Source organism: Lampetra planeri, chromosome 8, assembly GCF_965212315.1.
Source record: "Lampetra planeri chromosome 8, kcLamPlan1.2.h2, whole genome shotgun sequence".
Lineage (NCBI taxonomy): Eukaryota > Metazoa > Chordata > Hyperoartia > Petromyzontiformes > Petromyzontidae > Lampetra > Lampetra planeri.
In genome coordinates this window covers 13116474-13135819 of record NC_136114.1, presented here as the reverse complement: position 1 = coordinate 13135819, position 19346 = coordinate 13116474, and the positions used below count along the sequence as shown (strand labels likewise).

General features: G+C 44.3%; 2 protein-coding genes across 9 annotated transcripts in view; one reads left to right on the top strand and one right to left on the bottom strand.

The window, feature by feature from the left end:
• Nucleotides 1-11659, top strand: part of ARHGAP8 (Rho GTPase activating protein 8) — a 38731-nt gene extending 27072 nt beyond the window's left edge. For 2 of the 3 annotated variants that reach the window (XM_078597095.1, XM_078597094.1), the window contains exon 13: nucleotides 1174-11659. In XM_078597095.1, coding sequence (XP_078453221.1) covers nucleotides 1174-1431 — 258 coding nt within the window. In that variant the 3' untranslated portion in view covers nucleotides 1432-11659. The remainder of the gene's footprint in view (nucleotides 1-1173) is intronic. The other variant, XM_078597096.1, reaches the window with a different exon arrangement.
• Nucleotides 7456-19346, bottom strand: part of LOC144720368 (PHD finger protein 21A-like) — a 47563-nt gene continuing 35672 nt past the window's right edge. For 5 of the 6 annotated variants that reach the window (XM_078597087.1, XM_078597091.1, XM_078597090.1 and 2 more), the window contains 6 exons: nucleotides 17283-17362; nucleotides 16424-16484; nucleotides 14834-15012; nucleotides 13398-13629; nucleotides 12878-12981; nucleotides 7456-12577 (listed from right to left, as the gene is read on the bottom strand). In XM_078597087.1, coding sequence (XP_078453213.1) covers nucleotides 12218-12577; nucleotides 12878-12981; nucleotides 13398-13629; nucleotides 14834-15012; nucleotides 16424-16484; nucleotides 17283-17362 — 1016 coding nt within the window. In that variant the 3' untranslated portion in view covers nucleotides 7456-12217. Of the gene's footprint in view, nucleotides 12578-12809; nucleotides 12982-13397; nucleotides 13630-14833; nucleotides 15013-16423; nucleotides 16485-17282; nucleotides 17363-19346 lie in introns of all 6 variants that reach the window. The other variant, XM_078597093.1, reaches the window with a different exon arrangement.

The window sequence follows — 19346 nt, the reverse complement described above, 5'->3', positions numbered from 1 at the left end:
TACTTTCGCCGTGGCCGGGAATCTTAACTAGTGTCACCGAATTCACGGTGCAGTGTGCGAAGCAGCGTGCCACCGGCCCAGCGACAAATCTGGCGCCGGCGAAACCTGGCTCGGTTTTTTGGGGTATTCTGTTGCATCGCTTGGCAGGCCTGGTCTCTGAGGCGAGTCTTCGTACCGTACACGCCAAGGCTCTTCACACGGTTTGATTGCGCGATCAACACCACCAGGAATAAACACAACAAAGGGGCCCCCTCACCGTCTCTCCGAGCCAGTCTGCATTACAAAACGCAGGGCTCAAAATAGCAACCGCCACCGTCGTCGTTAACGGTGCCCACATTATAATTAAAAAAGTATTTATTGTTTGCTCTTAAGAAGCTCAATAAATCCTGCCAATGTCTCTCTCTTGCTTTGATCGAGCATCGAGGAAGTGCGCCGTTTATTTGCGTATCAAAGCGAAGTTTACGGGGAAAAAGTCAGAGTTTGTTTCCAAGGTGGCTGTCGAGTGTGCGGGCGGTGCAACTGCCGTACGAATGCCCACGGACCAGAGGGCCCCAGGCACCGGGCTACTCGGAGGGAAAGGGGGGGGGGAATTAGGACGGGGGGGGGGGGCGTTTCATTCTTGACACCGGGACCCAGGACAATCGCGCTACGCCGCTGTGTTAGGCCCAGTGCTCAAAACATTTTTACATCCCCAATCCCGTTGGTAGAAATTCCCACATTTCTTCAGCGGTATACATGTACAGTTTAACACGTAGGCTGAGCTTCTTGTAAATGTTGTGGTTTCACGATTCAACACAACGGTGGGATAAAGTAGTGAACTATTTGTCTTTTGTCAACGTGACACTTTTTTTGCTGATTGGCCGTGTCGGGTAGTGGAGGGTTACGACACATTTATAAATAACGCGATCTAACCCAAAAACGTTGATTATGAAGGTATACATGTACGTTGAACTTCTTCCGCCGCCACTGTACGTGGCCAACCGTGCTAATCAGCGGTGCGGGGGAAGGACAACAAACTGAACCACAAAAAAGCAGTTCTAAAGAAAGAAAGAAATGACTGGGAGCAAATTCATCCACATTCACACCATCATTAACGTTCCACAATGCGGTACTCATTTGGTCCACCGTGGCGAGGCAAATGGCCGAGTCGGTTCGCTGCGTTTCCGGCCGAAGGGTAAGAAGCCGACGTCTCTACGGCAGGTGCTGGACGAGAGCATCCACAACAAGACGAGCGCACGGAACCTGGGCTTCGTGTTCGGCCCCAACCTCGTGTGGCCGCGCGACGGGGGCCACTCGCTGGACCGAGCGCTGCCGATCATCGCCTTCGCCGAGCTCCTGTTCGAGTTCCACGGGTGCATCTTCTCGCCGCCGCCGGCAGAGAAGAAGCAGGAGGAGGGAGAGCTGCCTTCGGGCAGCCTCGGCAATTCCTGACGCGGCGTTGCGAGCTGCTGCGCGCAGGCCCTGAACCAAACTGTGACATTTAAAACGCATGCACGTACGGGGGGGCATAGTTACAACACAATATTGGGGTGCGAGATCGGCGTCGTCATCGTTGTCGTCGCCATCACCGTCGGCCACGCGAGACCCACTGCGGCATGAAGTCCTCCCCAAGTCGCCACCGTCCATCACGGTCCCGTCAAGCATCAATCCACGATGCATCAATACGCCCCAACACCGACATCTCCATGGTGGATGTCCTCTTGGGTGCTTTCCCCTCCTTTGGCCGCCACTCCGTAGCTATTGTCGTCCACTTGCCATCCTCATGCGATGCCCAAGCCCACCGTCGACACTGCACAGAAACGGAGCGCTCGTTTATCGTGGACGCACACCAGGCAGCGTGGCTGGAACTGTTTTCAACATTCGTCACAATTCTACGAGTTGTCGTAACTCGGGGTCACGATTTTTATTGTTCATTTTATTTTATTTCGGGGAGCGGACGTGCCTCATTGTGGCGGCAGTGGCCACGTGATCCCTGTTACAATACGTACCGCGTACAAGGGTCAAAAAATATCGTTAAATTTTTTTTCCCCCAAACTCGCGCATGTTTACCTTGTTTCCTCTAGAACAGTGGGGTCCCTAAACCTTTTCGACTTGAGATCATCCCCTTTTTTTTTTAGTTTGACCACAAATTGCTGGGGGCGATGGGAGGCATGGGGGGAGGCGGTCACGGGCAGTATTATCATAGTGTTCACTCGCCATGGTCAAGCAATCCATCGCAATAATTATATCGGCTGCTTTATTTCATTATTTTAAAAAACACGTGCCTTGCTGTTTTGAGTGGCAACCTCCCTCGAAATGGCAACGGGAGGGGACTGCCCTGGGGTGATGCGGCGTGGTGGTGGTGGGGGTCGCAACCCACAGTTGAAGAAATGCCGCTGCGTAAATTGTTTGCTACGCCCTCCAGCTCCAGGTAAGTCCCCCCCCGCCTTCCTACTATTCGACCTTTTGACCTCAACCATGTTACCAGCTCACACGACCGATGATGCCCTTCCGGCTTGAGGCTCGCTAGGCCGAGCACGGGATGGACCAGTGTGGAGTGCTGGCATCGTCGCGCTGTGGGAAAATGCGGCATCTTAAAATGCCGTTGTACACGCAAGGGCGGAACACGCGTTGATAAAGAAGCCAATGCATTACCACCGTGTGAGGGTTTTTTTTTCTCAGCGGTGATGCTTTGGCCGTGCGACGCTCGCGATGGGTTCACGGGATGCGCCGCGTGTTCTTCTGCACAGTGTGTCCGACATTTCGCGCCGCGTACTGCGAGCTTCAGGAACGGAGAATTGCATGGTGCAACCCGAAAACACGACAGTTCTGCACTACAGATACTTTTTTGTTAAGCGCAGTGGCAATTTTAAACGCGTGAACTTGCTTTACTGCGAAGTCGACATTTTTTCTTCGTCCATGCCGGCGTCCACTGGCCACCAAGCTATTGACGGCGTGGACTAGAAAAACGAGTTTTTAACCCAAGTACAAAACCTTATTTTCTTAATTTTTCCGTTTTGTATTGCTCGTATTATTGCATAGTTTCAGTGCTGGCCATGCTGATGACAATGATGTGAGAATGCGCACTTGAGTGATTTTTTTTTTTTACACGCTGAATTTTTTTAAATATTTAACTTTCACAAAGAGCCGAACATTTCTTGTTTGACACGTTGTACAATTTGTGCACGCCGCGACGTTTAAGGCCGTTCTCTGCAGACGTGACACGCCATCAGATGGTCGAGCGGCGTCATCCGCTGCAGAGTGGTGGTGGTGGTGGTGGGGCAAATTCACTGCACGCCAAGAACCAGACTGGGACATCACTACGCTTGCCACAACAACATGATTTGTTTCACTTTTGTTCCGTGCGCGGTGATGGACAGTGCGGGTTTTTTTTGGTTGCTTCCAATTTACGAAAACAAATTCAGGCCCTCCTGCCCCCAGGGCCGCTTGCGATTGGCATCGCGATTGCAAAAATCACTGAATAGTGGAGTGGCAGTGGCTCTGCCGCCGTTCGGCATGCGCGGTCGAGTATTGCCGCCGTCACCGCCTGCGAGACGGATTGCGCTTTGCTTTGCCCGAGCCGTGGGTGCCGTGTGGATGCACGGCAACCATCAATAAACGTGCAATTACTGAAGGGGGGGAGGGGGGTCGGTGATGGAAACACACCCAATAATTTTCTCAATTCATATTCGGGTATGTTTAGTGAATGTTTCGTGAAACGTGACAAGGTAACAGGGTGCAAGAAAATACATAGAAGATTGAAATTAAATAGTTGCCCACCCCCCTCCCTCCACCACTGCATTTGCAAACATGCCAGGGACTGTTTTTGTTGAGAGGGATTGGAAGAGCCACTTTAAATTAGTGATCGCCTCTGCTGCTGCTCTGCGTTCGTGTAAACATGCACGCGTCCAATAAAAAATAAATGCATACACGTGAACGTCAACAATTCCTTGCTTTTGCAATTTAAAATGTCATGCCACGAATACGGTAACTTAAATTGTACGCCCCCTCCCCCGCCAGATATCATTCGGCATACGGCTTTTAAAATTGCAATAATTTATGGACACTTTGTCAGTACACTTCCGTACAGGTGCGTGAACAATTGTGCCACCGCTCCCCCCAAAAGTTTCCGACCACGAAATAATAATTGGAGCGTTGAATTCCATCCATTCTCGATCCACTGCTGGATGAACGGCCTCTGCACATCGTGTTGGTCAAGGGGGTGGGGGTGGGTTTGGTAATTGATTTTACCACTGGTCAGTGTACATTGTACTCTGCCTGTATTTCCCGCTACGTACATACACTGCAAATTCTACGTGAAATCAATTATTGCTTTGATATAATAAGTTATCGTTTAAATTTACCTTAGAAGCAATGCATCATTGCATAAATACAATAATCACACTCACAATGAGCATGCATCATCTTACACAGACTTAACGGTTGTGAGGGCATCAAGAGAATAACTACTTTACCACGCTTTAAAGCAAAACAACTTAATTTTTTACCAGGTAAGGCCCACTGAGCTGGACAACTCTTTCAGAAGGGACTAGGCCACAAATGATAGCTCAACGAAGTGGCTTATCACGTGGAAATTTATAGCAGCCGAATACTCTAAACGCCTGACGTTGATTGTAAACGAGGGAAAAACTGGAGGACCCGGAGAAAAATCTCCGCGACCACGGGGAGAGAGACATGCGAACTCCAAATATCCATGCCTCGGGGTCGGGATCGAACCCACGACCTCCTGTATACCAGGCATTGTGCATACGACAAACTTAATGGTTATGAGGGCATCATTAGAGTCAATATTTTACCATGCTTAAAAGACCTTCCTGACGATCCACAAGATGCATGTTTTTTGGGGGGTTAGATCACGTAAATAGGTCGTCAAACCCACCACCAACTGACGTCAAATTAGTAGGGTTTGTCAAGTAAACGAACCATGCCAATTCGTTACGTCACGTCGAAATGTTTAGTTTACGTGACAAGCGTTACGAATTAGGTTGTTGGGTGGTGGCGGGTTTCACAAAACATTTATATCGACGCGATCTAACCCAAAAAAAAAGAAACCCCTTATGGATAATATTAACAGACTTATGAGGGCATCACGAGAGTAAATATATATTTTTTATTTTTCGATTTAAAGCTTTCGTGACTGCAAGGATTCATCTTCTTGGTTCTTTCGGAAGTCACGTAGAATGGAAATAATAAAAATAAAACAATAAAATAATTCTCACGACGTTTCGGCTGCTTGAGGACGGCTGCTTGCGTTGCAGCCGAAACGTGAGAATTATTTGATGTTTTATTTTTATTATTTTATTATTTCCATTCTACGTGACTTTACCGAAAGAACCAAGAAGATATATATTTTTTACCACGCTTTTAAAACACCTTCCCAACGACCGGTTCACAACACAAGGCAGTTGCTGCTTGCCGATTTCGGGGCTTGGCAAGCGCCTCGCTGACAAGCCCTGCCAGTCGTAAATCTCCTGCCCAGGGCTCTCTCTCTCTCTGAGCACTGCAGTCTTTTGTCGCAGTGAACTTCAGGGAGGGAGGGAGGGAGCCCACCGCTGCAAGTAAAACATTTTGGAACCAAACCCAAGCACCAATGAGATGCCAAGCGCATTTGGCTGCTCCGCTTGACCGCTGTGTACCCCCCTCAACGTCGAGCTCCTGCAAACGTCAATACGCGTCAACGCCGCTTGTGACTTCCTCGAATCCAGTACCGTGGGTAATGCAATTCAAGTGGTCTGTGTCCTAAAAAAGGTATTTTTATTTATTGTTATTTATGACATTAACCCCCCCCTCACTCCCTCTGGTGTTCGCCCCTGATTGCCTCACATAACGACATCACATTTACCCCCTCTAAGACCGAAACAGGAGGATTTATCCACAATTATGGCTGTTGCCTGATGCAGGTTGTAGTTACGAGAAAAAAAAGTCACAGGACTCGAATTGTAAATGTGGGTTTACTCTCCAACACAACCAGTGTGTACCGAACTAGTAACTAATTGGCATGTTTTGTTTACAAGACACATCTGACTAATTGGCTGTTTTGGGTAATGGGGGCTTTGACACATTTTTATTTATGCGATCTAACCCCAAAAAAAAACCTGGATTATGGATATTGGTCGCGAAAGTCCACGTGTAAAACTGACATTTACGTGATCTAACCCAACGCACACAGAAAAAAAAACTTCGTGGACATTCATGGATTTTTTTTGTGTCGTCACTTTGCTTGAAGTCAACCGTTGCGCTCGCAATGGATGCGTCCGATGATAATACTGCTGGTGTTGTAAAAAAAATTCCATTACTTTAACGGGGATGCAAATGATCAATCGAATGCTGTCGTGGTAGGGCGATTGGGTCAAACGCGTACTGCGAAGCATTGGTGTCACAGCAGAACCAGAGTGTCTATAGATAGGTAAATGAACACCTCGCATTCCTCTTCAGGGCAATTGCCTGAAACATCACCTTTTATGTATTTTTTACATTTAAGGAAATGTTATTGTGTCGAGTTAAGTACCTGGGCTTTCACATCACCTGTCAATGCAGCATCACCAAAGTCTGCATGGTTCACCTTCCATTGCTACCATGATATCACAGCATACGAACCCCGGGGCTCTTTCATGTGAAGTGATTTTTTCTCCAGTTTGAACAATATTTTTTAGTAGTTTACCGATTTTTCTGTTGCCATTAGTGGACTCACTATTCAATTGTACGACGCAACACCAAACGGTTTTTGTTAATGAAATGCCATTATTTAAATTACAGATGTAATTTCTCACTACTTCAGGCCTCCCCCCAGTCAGTTGAGGGTGTTGTTTGACCATACTTCACACTTGTTAGTGTGGGTTTGAGACAGATATCACACTTGCCGCAGATGTTCGCCGTGGCTGGGAATTGAACTCGGGTTGCCAGGTTTGTCGTGCAGTATGCTACCCACCGCGCCATTGCTCCACTAAATACGACTTCCTTACATGGTACATTTGTACGCGTAAATGTTATCCACGTTGACACTTATGGGTCTGTGTTGGTACCAAAAGGCGACACGCGTAAAAAAATTAAAGGCTCATTTGTCGTGCAAGATATTACGGTACTCAAGACGACGAAGGTTCAGAGCAGGTCACGTGTTGGCTTGTGCACACAGTCGTAGTCTCCTCCATGGCATCCTCTTCATGGCTTCTCAAGAGCACAGAGCCTTCTCCTGTTTGTAGCCACTTCTGCGCAACAAATATCCATTACATGACCTGGTTCTGAAAAACTACAAACGGTACTGTAAGTCTGGAGCTCTGAAAATGCCGAAACAGATTTTTGGAAGAAAGAATATGTACGACGACAAAACGGGGAATAAATTAGTTTTGCTTGTAGCCAGTAAACAATTTTCTGTTGTCCTTTACATTCCGAATGAGTCTCCGGTTTAGAGGCCGTAACACCGACATTGTAAAAATAATGACACAAGGCAAACTCAGGAACTCTGCGTAAAAGGACCGCAAATGTTATTATTTTGTGATCAAATTTATTAAAGAACAGTGATCTGAATAAATAACATTCTGAATGCAATTTGATCAAAAGGCTCTAGGGATGCGAAGCTAATCAACACCAAGCCTTCCAACTACAGCTGCACATTCACAAAAACATCATGGCTAAAACGCAGCAAAACAAACACATTTTGGCCAGCACTACTCACACTAAACTAAACAAGGCCCGCGTGATGGCTCCAGCACTGGGTCAGCACCGCAACTGGTAACAAAGCATTCTTTAAAGAAAAAACCCCCCCCAAAAACGTAGCAAATTAATAGTAAACAAAGTGACTCAAGGCAAGCAATTACAAATATACAAATAAAGACAAAAAAGGATTCTCCAACAGTATTTCACCAAACAGCTTTTCAAACGTAACGCTACTTTCACGAGATAAAAGGCTTGTTTTTGTTTTATAATATAAATACATCTCATTGGAACTTGGTTGGAATGAGTACAAATTTAATTACATTTAAAGACTGCGACGCAGTATTTTCTTCCTTATTAACAAAAGAAAAACCAATATATATTTTTAATTATAAGATAAATTCCATTGTCGGAAGCCAGCTAATCCACTGATATGTCTTGTGCATGAAAAAAATGTGGCAGATTTTATTGAAAAAATGGTAGAGAGAAAAAAACGTTGAGGCTCTAAGCATTATCTCAATCTAAGAAACACAACACTAAAATAACATCATACGATCCAACATAGACAAGTCTGCGTATTCACTACATCCAAACCGTGGCACCATTCCTTCTGCCAAGCAAAGAAGCAAGACTTTTTAAAATTTTCAAAACAATTCGTTCATTTGTCACATGGTTCATCATCATTGTTGTTATTATTACATTTTATAAATGGCAAAGATTCTCAAAATACACAAAACGTTCCGTTGGGTACATCGGCAATTTCAAGTGAACATTAAACAGGGGACGTCACCACCGCACGGATTATTAAGAGACTCGTCTTGTTCGAGGAGAGCATCATGTACAAAGGATTATTTTTGTACTTTCTACTGACCAACATACCAAACTACCTTTTCTCACGTAGGGTTAAAACTTCCTTGGTTTTGTTTACAAAGATGTGGGGTTTATTTTCGTTGTTTCATTTGTAATTTAACTCCAAAAAAACAAATGACATGCAAAAAAGATGTTGGCTTCTTGTTAAAGATAAAAACCACTATTTCAAAATGTACATCATCCCTTGTCAATATTTAGTTTCGCTCATAAAGACAACACCCCAGCAAATATGGGTAACTGTACTGTTTCTTGTTGCTCGTGTTTCTTTGTGTGAGGTAGAGAAGCTTAGCTTTCAGTCGGAAAGGCACTCGCCTGCTTACATTACCCTCACTGTGTACTGGTACCCAAACACAGTAACAACCCATTACTGTACCGGAAAGTCTATTTAACCAATTGGTTTTGTTAACGTCGCATATTCCTGCATGCATACAAGTCTTGAGCCCGCACACTTGCCACCGTCTCTTCAAAAAAACTGTTCTGCTGATCGCCAAATCAAGAAGCCGCCTTTGTGAGCAGCGCTCATCCGATGATGGGGGGCATGTTGTCCAATTGGTTTCTTCGCTTGTGGTCGGTACCGCTCACATTTTATAAATACCGCTTTCCCAAAATGAAAAAAATGCCAAGTATCTACCAAAGAACCAAATATTTTTTGTTACTATGTCATTCCTCTTTTAAGCTAGTTAATTAGCGAGACAATATATTATATGTATAATTTCAGCCTACACACAATCTGGTGAAGAACAACCAAGCAGTTGGGCTGTCCAATGTTGGGCCATATTATCCAAGCCCATATATCCCCATGTGTCCATCCTACAATCGCTCACTCTCGCTCTATCACACACACACCCGCATACAACGGTTCCAGACAGAAGGGCACAAAGGATCCCCCAAACGATTTTGGGTCAAATGCCACAGAAATTATAACATGACCTTTCAAACCAAGGCAGATACTCTAAATCACAAGGCCATAATTTGGCCTCGCCAAACTTCAGGCCACCGAAATGTTCTTTAAAAGGAAAGTAGTAACCTGCAATAATGGACAAATATTCCACGTTCAAGTATAGTTTAAAGAGATGTGTAACGATTGTTTCCCACCCACCACCCACCAATTTTAGAAATAAATACAATTTAAGCTAGCAAGATATTACTATTGTTATAATGTCATGAGTAACCAACTAGTAAAGCAATAGGAAAATATCGTTAAAAGCCTGAAAATTATAACTGCCTCCCCTTTTATTCATTTAACCTCTCCCAAGTCCACCAATATAAAACTTTACCAATCTTTCTAACAACAAAAATCTCCAGTGCCATGCTAAAAGATCAGATATGCAATAAACACAATATGTACTTGTACCTGCATGCTTCGTATATAATTATATACAAAAAAGCTTGTCTTTTTTTGCTGGTTTTTTAAAATATTTTTTAATATTTTACTAAAACTACTTTACAAAACGGCTATGAAGAGACTAACGGTAAGGCTATATACAGTTCGCGTCAAGCACTTCATTAGGGGAACAGGACCCCGGACCAGTTTGGAACTGCCTTTTGAGAGTTCAAATCAACTTGCATAGGGTTGTATTGGGCACGAGCACAAGACCACAGTGTTGATTTTCACAAGCCTAAGCCAGCCATCCCCCTGGCCAAGGGCACAACATTTTAAGCCATGGGATTCTCAGGACACACACGGGGCAAGTAGAAAAACAAAAGTGAAAACAGGCAAATTTACTCGACTTTAGATGGTCGCATTTATTTAAAACTAAATAAATATATGTCACACAAAATAAATTACTAAAAAATGTAAACGATATGCTTGCATTCTTTAGCGTGTGATTTTATATTTTTCATTTCTAAGATTAAATTTAGTCCGAAAGAAGCGTAACCACGTCTCCCACATTGCCTCCAATCCTGGAGCCTACAATGCGCGTACGTATTGCGACATACAATATTTACCTGGAATAACCATTTGCTTGGTGACGAATAAGCACGCTCATTTTTATCACGCTCGTTTATCCAGGAAAGCCTGACCAAATGAGTCTCGTGACTCATTTTCAGGAGGGTAACAGCCTATCAATGGGAGCACGGACTCGTGTTGACATAAGCAACCAAAACACAATCAAGACCATATGATAGCACGGGTGGTCCCGAGAATCCACATTCTAGTTTTGTGATGCTCCAACGGCCCTGGCATAATGTGTAGTGACCCTTCCAGTGGCGACTGCTTCTTTAAACTAAGAGCACCCCGGAATCTTACACCCCCGACGCATTCCGTTGTAAAATATATTTTGCGAGGACCTCGCTTATCCGACCAATTCATAGATCACTCTCGCAACATTGTCTGGCAGAAGTTGTCCAAGTTTTCACGCAAAAGAGACTGACACAGCTGCATTATTTAGTTCCAGCACTGCCTGACACAAAATGTGTATATCAAAAAAACTGAAAATAAAAAGACATTATAAACATAAAAAATGTACATTCATTTTTTTTTTTTGTTTTTGTTACCAGCATTATCTGAGAAACGAGTCGCGAAAAAATAAAACCGGCAGAGATGCAGGTAATACCCTCCAAGTTACTTAAACGTTTAACTTATGGCATTCTCTCCACTCCACTTACTCCAAATACAACACAAAAGTCATTTCACTGTTTGCCCTTTACTTTAACTAGTAATACATTTTCCTACTTTATGCATTTGCTATTAAAAAATTACTCTATACTTGTTTAGTTTGGCAACTGCTAGGTTTTTTTTGTTTGTTTGTATTTTTTGGTACCATGTATTAAAAAAGGTGAGCATGAATGCTCTTGTTCTTCTGCGACAGAAGGTTCAACGTGGTTCCTTTAAAGCCTTGAGGCTGCACAAGAGAAGCAGGAAGACGAAGGTAGCATGTTCGTCTGCCCTTGGCCTAACGCAGTTGCAGGACCCATTGAGAAAGGGTTTGATCCTACATTGTGATATCTGCAGCAGTGAAAACGGAAGATAGAAAATATTTACGATCCACTCTGGTTTAATTTACATTGTCAACAAGACAGTTGCCGCTGATAGTTCTTACGTCTAAACTGTTAAATACAGACCTAGAAGCATTCACCAACAACAGTTAACCTTATTTGCCACAAAGAATACAGATGTGTATGAAAAATCTAACAGTTAGAAAAAAGGATTCACACTCAAATGATACTGTTTAATATGCATACAATGTTCCTAATCATTTACTTTATAATCTATTCATGTGTACCTTAATATACCAATATAGAGCATAACTGCATACTACTGTATATAAAAAAAATCATACTTGGCAACTTAAAAGGTTTTAGTCAGAAAAGGAGAAACCAGCAAATGCCTGCATTGTTTTTGTATCATTTGCAAAAAAGTTCAGTTTGTGATGCAAAATACCCTTTTCCATACTAAAGCTCAAAGGCGTTACTTGCACAACATTTTAAGAGAACGTTGCGCTCTTGATACTCGAGGAGACGCCGACCTTTACATACTTAGCTCTCAACGTAGCTTCCTTTGAGACTTAACGGAGGGAGATTATGTTTATTCCTCACGAGTCGATGCACGCAGCATGCGAGACCGTGTGCGCTTTTACGTACATTGTGCACACGGTCTCCCATTTTGTTCCTTGATCATTGCTTCTCTCGTCGTCGCATTTCCAGCAACATCGTCTCAAAGCGGCGGGCAGAGAAAGAGAGAGGAGCCCAGCGTTCAGTGCTTGGCGTGCGGCTGGTGGGGCAACTGGCCCGCAGGCGCCATCGGCGGGTGGATCTGCGCCAGGATCCCGGTGGAGGTCGAAACGGCGACGGAAGTGGCTCGAGCGACGGGAACTCCCATGGCCGTAAGGTCAGGGGTCAGCGTGGTGATGATGAGAAGAGGGGTGGCAGCGGTTGCGACGACGGGAGATGACGTCGATGCCACGACCTGCAAGGCTTGGGCGGCAGCAGCGGGTGGCTTGGACGGCTTGGCTGGCACGCCGTTAATCAGCTGCACCAGCTTCCGATATCTCTCCATTCCCACCTGCACTTCCTTTTGCTTGGACAGCAGGCTATTGCGTACCTCCATGCACTTCTGCAAGAATAAAAACCCAAAATGCGGGGAAAAATAAGCACCGTGCCGTTTTACCCCCCACAAATTGCTGGCAATCATCGTGCCTTAAATGGAGATGGGTTGGTACAACAGCTGAACATGTTGTGCTGTGCTCAGAATGTTAAATTATTTCAGGTGCGGGATCGGTTCATGTCTACTTGTGCGAACAAATGTAGTAGTTATGAATGCGCTTTTCAGGAGAAAGGCAACTTACGCGCGATAAAAGCACACACCGTGACACTATGAGACTGCGTATGGTCTATCAGCAGACAGAGACGTTACCAGAATGGCAGTGCTTAGCATCTTCGCTTTCTGCTCCAGCTGGTCTCTTTCCTGACGCAGCTCATTGCTCCTTTTCTGAAGCTTCCTCTTCTCTTCTTCCTTAGCTGTTTGCAAAACAAAAGTTGCAATCGTTCAACTCGGCTTAACCGAAGGACAGTCAAGCGACCTCCATGACCGACACGGCGTGACGGAGGTAATTCTTCCAGCCGTGTAATTTACAGAGGCACCAAAGACATTTGTACAAATAAGGCAGACACACCTGCGGTAATAAAATAGTGTACAAGTGGTGTTGCGAAACAAAGTCAACACTGCTAATTATGGAGTTTGTGAATCTACAACAAACGGACCTTTCGGTTCCACTAAATGACGGCTGCAGGTGGATGGGCAAGCCGGACAGTAAAAAAAAAAATATTTTGCAAAAAAAACACAGGAAAATGAAATGCAGTCCAAACAACAACAACACCGTGACTAACGAAACAGCACGGCGTATCGAATCTCGACAGCGACAGCGGCAAATCACCTGCTTTGTGCGCAATGTACGAGTGGACAATGGCCAGGGTTCCCGGCCAGGGCAGCGCGTCCTCCTTCCTCAGCACCTGCTCCTGACACTTGGGGCAGATCCACATGCCCTTGGGGATGGCCTTGAGTGGTGGCTCTAGGCACTCGAGGTGGTAGACGCGCGAGCACGTGTCGCACATGAGCAGCTGACCGCTCCGCTTGCACACGGAGCAGAAGTCCTCGTGGATGTCCCCCTATGGCGGCACAGATGGGGTGGGGTGGAGAAGGGGGGGGGGCTTTTCAGCGACGGGGTGAATCGGGCATTGTACCACGTGCCAAAGTGTGCAAGTACGTACGGGTGCCGCGGTGGCGAGATGTTAACTGCCTCGCCCGGTATACAGGAGGTCGTGGGTTCCATCCTGACCCTGACGCCTGTATAGTTGGAGTGTGCATGCTTCTCCCCGTGGTCACGTGGATTTTTCTCCGGGTCCTCCGGGTTTCCCTCCATATTTAGAAACATGCATTTAGAGTGTTTTGCAACTATAAATTTCCACACTGATAAGCCACTTTGGTGAGCTTTCATTTGAGCTTCATAGCTCAGTGGGCCTTACCTGGTTCAATAAAAACAGTTCAAAGTTAAGTAGTTTGTATGTATGTTGAACTTCTCTGGCATCGTACGTGGCCAACAGTGCTAATCGGAGGTGCAGGGGTGGGACAACAAACTAAACACAACAAGCAGTTCTAAAGAAATGAGTACTCAACTGTAGCCCTTCCTTCTGTGGGTATTCCGGAGAGTGATAAAAAGATGTGCTTGAGAATTACTTTATTATAATTTATGTGAATTACGCATATGGAATGCTTTTGTAACATTTACGGCTAATAATGGAGCAAACAGAACTGTAGAATCGAAACAGAATGAGAAAAACAAATGATTCCAAGAGCAATAATTCATCTGCACATTTTGTGGACAAATTCAAGTAAAAATCTGTTGTTTATCATGACCTACATGAGAACTTGAATTAAAATTAGGCCACTTTTTCACCTTATTCAAATTCAAAATTTGACACAACGGTAATAAAAGGATGGATAATAACAAGTATTAAAGGCGAAGATGTTTCGTGTTATTAAGACACGCCTGCAGATATTATTCATAATTTACGAGTCTTAACCCAGCAAAATTAACCGTACATTCACAACGGCAGCCACGCTTACAAACTGTACTCGTGAAACGAAAGACAGGGAGAAACGTATTCGCATGGTGACACCAGGGACTCCGGGCCCTCCATTAAAACACATCCGAGGGGGGGTGGGGGGGGGCGGTGCAGCGCAGCGGGGAACGTCACGATCTAGAGGCCAGAGAAAGAGGAAAAAGTGGCGGTGCCTTCCCTCGGCCAGGCCAACCCCCCCCCTCTTGTCTCGTTTCCCTGCGGCGCCGTGCAACCAACGAGCGAAACTCACGTCGGAGACCGTGGCTGGGCTAGCGGCCGGCCCGTCTGACGGGCTGCACGGAGGGGGGGCACCACCCCCCTCCGCCTTGTCCTGCTCCAACGGCGCGGCCGGTTGACTCAGCGACGGCAGGGCCTGCACGGGTGGCCCCACCAACCCGGCCAATACGCTAGCGTACTTTGGAGGCCGACCTTTCCACGTGGCAGGGGTGGTTGACCAGGGTTGGTGGGGGAGGCAGGGCGGGCGGGGCAGGGATGGGGGGGCAACAGCATAATATTTGTGGGGGGGTTTGTTTGCTTGCATTTTGAACACACCAACAAACATACCTTCCACAAGAATTCCTCATCTGGGCAAGCGTGTAAATGAGAGCGAGAAAAGCTTGAGGTTAGAATGTGCTTGAGTGGATGAAGCAGGAAAAAGCCAGTTAGCAGGAACAAATGTTAGTGCATTAGTCAGATTCACGTCAAGAAAGGCTGTTAATGTGAGTGCTACCTCTCAGCGCGATGCTGCTAAATACTCTCCGCAGAGGGTTTAGATATCAGAATGCTTGCTCAGAATTTGCAATGGATTTCCAACATTGCTGTTAAGGTTATTAAGACAAATTCCTCTAAATGTAAGAGGCACTTGGGTTTGAATAAGAGTGAATATAATTTTAAATAGCCTTTCTTGGGTAATCTAATTAAAGCATTTCTTTGAAGTTTAAAGAAAAGATACTGCAGAGGAAAGATAATATAGTAAAATCTAATTATTCAAAATGCAATAAATTTGCGAAAAAACTAGAACAGAATCAGTCAACACTTAAAGATTTTGAACAAATGCCAAAGATCGCACAACACTTATGACAATGTATTAACATCGCCTTTGGAACTAAATTTAATGTTAACATTTTAAAATCTCCTTTTGTTCGCATGTAATCAAATATAAATGAATATATATGAAAGCCACTTATTACCGTGAATGCAACATCCACTTTGTGGCTCTTCTTTTAAAATGTTACTAAATCCTCACTTTTTTTAATGCATAACGAATCTATTTAAGGGTTTGGCTGCACATCGCAATCCTTGATAATATTGGACGCAATATAAAATCTAGAATGCAACTGTCACTGGACTTAAAATGACTAAAATACAAAAAGAGAAATTACAAAAAAGTGGAAGAAGAGTGTTAAACACAACACGAGCAGCGATACCACTTAGTGTAGAAGTCGCCAAGTGCAGCAGTGTAGCATTCTGGGTAATAAAATAACTTAACTTGTGTAACTCTACACATTAATATAAAATGGGTTGTTATCGGTCTACTGGCCTTCCACACGAATTAACCAGCCGCATTTACAGAAGCAAAAACAAGTGAATAACATAAATTACGTGTTTAAGCAAAAATATACATTTATAAAAGTATACATTTACATCTTAACATTTGTCATATTTACATTCTCTGATTACAGTAAACATTTGAAAACTAAAACGCACATATTAAAGGCTGTGTCAAAGTGAAAGAAGCTTGGTAATAACAACAACACTTTTTAATCACAGTTTTAATAACGTTAATTAAGTAATGTAGGTTGGAATGTAAGACATTTATACAAATGTGATCAAGGAATACCTCTTTTTCTCGTGCCGGTTTGCACAGGATTATTCAGGTAGGTCACCGCACTGCGTTTTCTCTGTAATTAGGACCAAATGCAAAAGGCGCAGACATGAACCACCTCTCAAAATAAATACCTCTTTAATGCTATCAAAATAGCATGTGAACATTTTCATTAATTTAATATGCATCGATGCACATTAAACATTTAAGTAACAGTATGTATACATCTTAATTTATTAATAAAATCAATGTGACATAAATACATATACACGCTCAATCGCGCACTAAATATTCAAACGTGCAACTCTAAAAGGACGCACATAATTTGTGCACTCTTCAAACTGTGTATACCAATGGCAATGTACCGCACAGTAAAACATGTTGCTTCTTGCATATACACGTGTTCATAAGATAGGAACATAATAAGCTGAAAGGTTCCATGGTTCACAACATTATTTTTACAGACAAAACAAAACAGGACTCTCTGCTTTGAAGAAGCCTCCACATCACTGCAGTGAGTGCTGTTAGCAATCACATATTACAAGCCAGCACAGCACATAATGTGAGTGGTGGGGCAACAGCAACATCCAGAGTTGTGCAGTTTTGCTGAAGGGAGGGGGGGACAGGTGACTTTCAGGTAACAAGTGACACCGATCTCTGCACAGCGAGGACTTAAAACCACGGGAGGTATATGGGATCATAATTCAGCACCGCTAACCAGCACCGCATACTACGATGCTCGCTCGCTCGCAAACTCGTGCACGCACACACACAAATAACAAAAGGAAAATAAAAAGGAAACAAGACAATTCCACCCCCCTCCTCCCACCCCTCTCGGGAGCTGTTTCTCCCCCTGTGAAAGCGGCCGTCGTACCTCTGGCTCGTACATCGCCCCGCTGTAAACGGGGTTCGCCGTCGTGCGCCGTTTCCTCTCCTGGCGTCTGCTCTGGATCTCTGCACAAAACACACACCGCGCGTTACATTTTTACCACTTATGGGAAGAAAAACCAAAAAAAAACATAAAAACCGGAACGAAAAAAATTGCCGCTGTAAAAAAAAACGCGCCGATGGCTAAAGTGTAAATTCAAATTAATTCCTGCAACTCGCCGTTCCCTGGTGTCTCGTATAAGCACCTAATTTAAACTGTGAGTGAAAAAAAAAATCCATAACCAGGCTTTTATCGTTACCTGCTACATGTGCAGTGAATAACATGACAGAATATTCTTTTTTTTTCTCCATCCATACCCGTGACAGTTGCTCCATGTTTACACAAATGTAATGTCGTGGAGGTGAGATGTGGCTTTGGAGTGAAGGGGGCTGGGGACCTATTTACATTGGCTGCTCCCTTCTGGTGCAAGTTTTAATTACATCTGTTCCCGTGTTTCGCAGATAAATAATTTGCCAACGACACGCAGTCCGCGACACCCCACTCTCCGTTTTTAAAGACCCGAGGTTTATCCCCATTTTATTATTGCACGGCATTACAGAGAAGCCCGCTTTTGCGCTGGTGTCCATCAATTCCTCCACTCCACAAGTGCGCACGATACAACACTCACACATACTGTACAGGAATTAATGCGTGGTCCGATTCACATGCCTTCCAACTACCAGCACCAGCACAATATTCTCCCTACACTGCATTGCCAAAATATATTTTCTTTCCATTTCCTTTTGAATTCAATTTGAAGCCAAGAGTCATATATTACTGAGGCGAGATATACACAAATATATAAATATGTGCAACTGTACAAAGACGCTATATTACACATGTTTTATAAAATGCTTCTCAATCCACTGCTAGATGAAGCCCCCCGCCCCCCCCCCCCCGCATATTGAGCAGGTCATACTTCACCACACTGGTCAATGCGGGTTGGTGAAAGAATGAGAGATGTGGAAGCAAGTAAGTATAGTATCATCATGGATTTTCCTGCACTTTATTACACACCTATAATTAAATTATTTATGTTGAACATTTACTACTATAATGAGCCAAGTATGTCTGTGGGTCCCACGCATGACGTCATTTCACATCGGCCAGCCCCCCTCATTAATACTCATGAACAGGTGACGTCCTCCACATGTAGCACCCCCCCCCCCCTCATTAATAATCATGAGCAGGTTGTAAGAGCCATAAGACAGAAAGTTAATGTATTATTTTTGTGTATACATTAGATGTACATCTGTTATACATTTGTTGACAGACTGGGCATACTCGACTTGAAATATTCCAATAGTATAAACGGGAAGGCAGGAGAAGAGTCAGGCGGGAGAGAGTGGACACAGTCTCCGACCATGTGACAACGTGATACAGTACGTATACAGGCGAAGAAATAACTTTTGAAATCGCTCGTTTTTGTTCAACAAAAAAATAGAAAAACAGTTTTGATTTAAGACACCTCAAACACGAGTCAGACTTATTGCTCCCACAGGTTAAGACGTAGCTTATTTTTTGGTACATGAAAGCTGCGCCTACACAGGTGACGTCACTCCACATCGAACAGCCCCACACATTAAAAACCATGAAGAGGTGATGTTTTCCAAATGGACACCCCCCCCACCATTAATATTAATTAGCGGGTGACGTCACTCCACATGGGGGAGCGAGGCGCCTCCTCCCCCCTCCTTAGCGTCAACTTACAACCCTCACTACAAAGGCAGAACCCTCACGTCACGCGATCTCCGTAACGCTATTGAGACATAGAAGTAAAAAGGACGATGTGATGAACAAGGGATTATAACCTTTAAATGAAATGTCTGTGTCACCGCGGCCTTACAAATTGCACACGAATTGATGCAATGAATATCACGTAGCGGTCTGCTTTTCGCTTGCTAGTTTCAGATTTAATGAAATACACCCGTCCTTGCACGGGTAAAAGGCTAGTTAGCTATAATGATCACACAAAGGTCTGAAAGATATGAGGTCTTTAAAAACCACTCT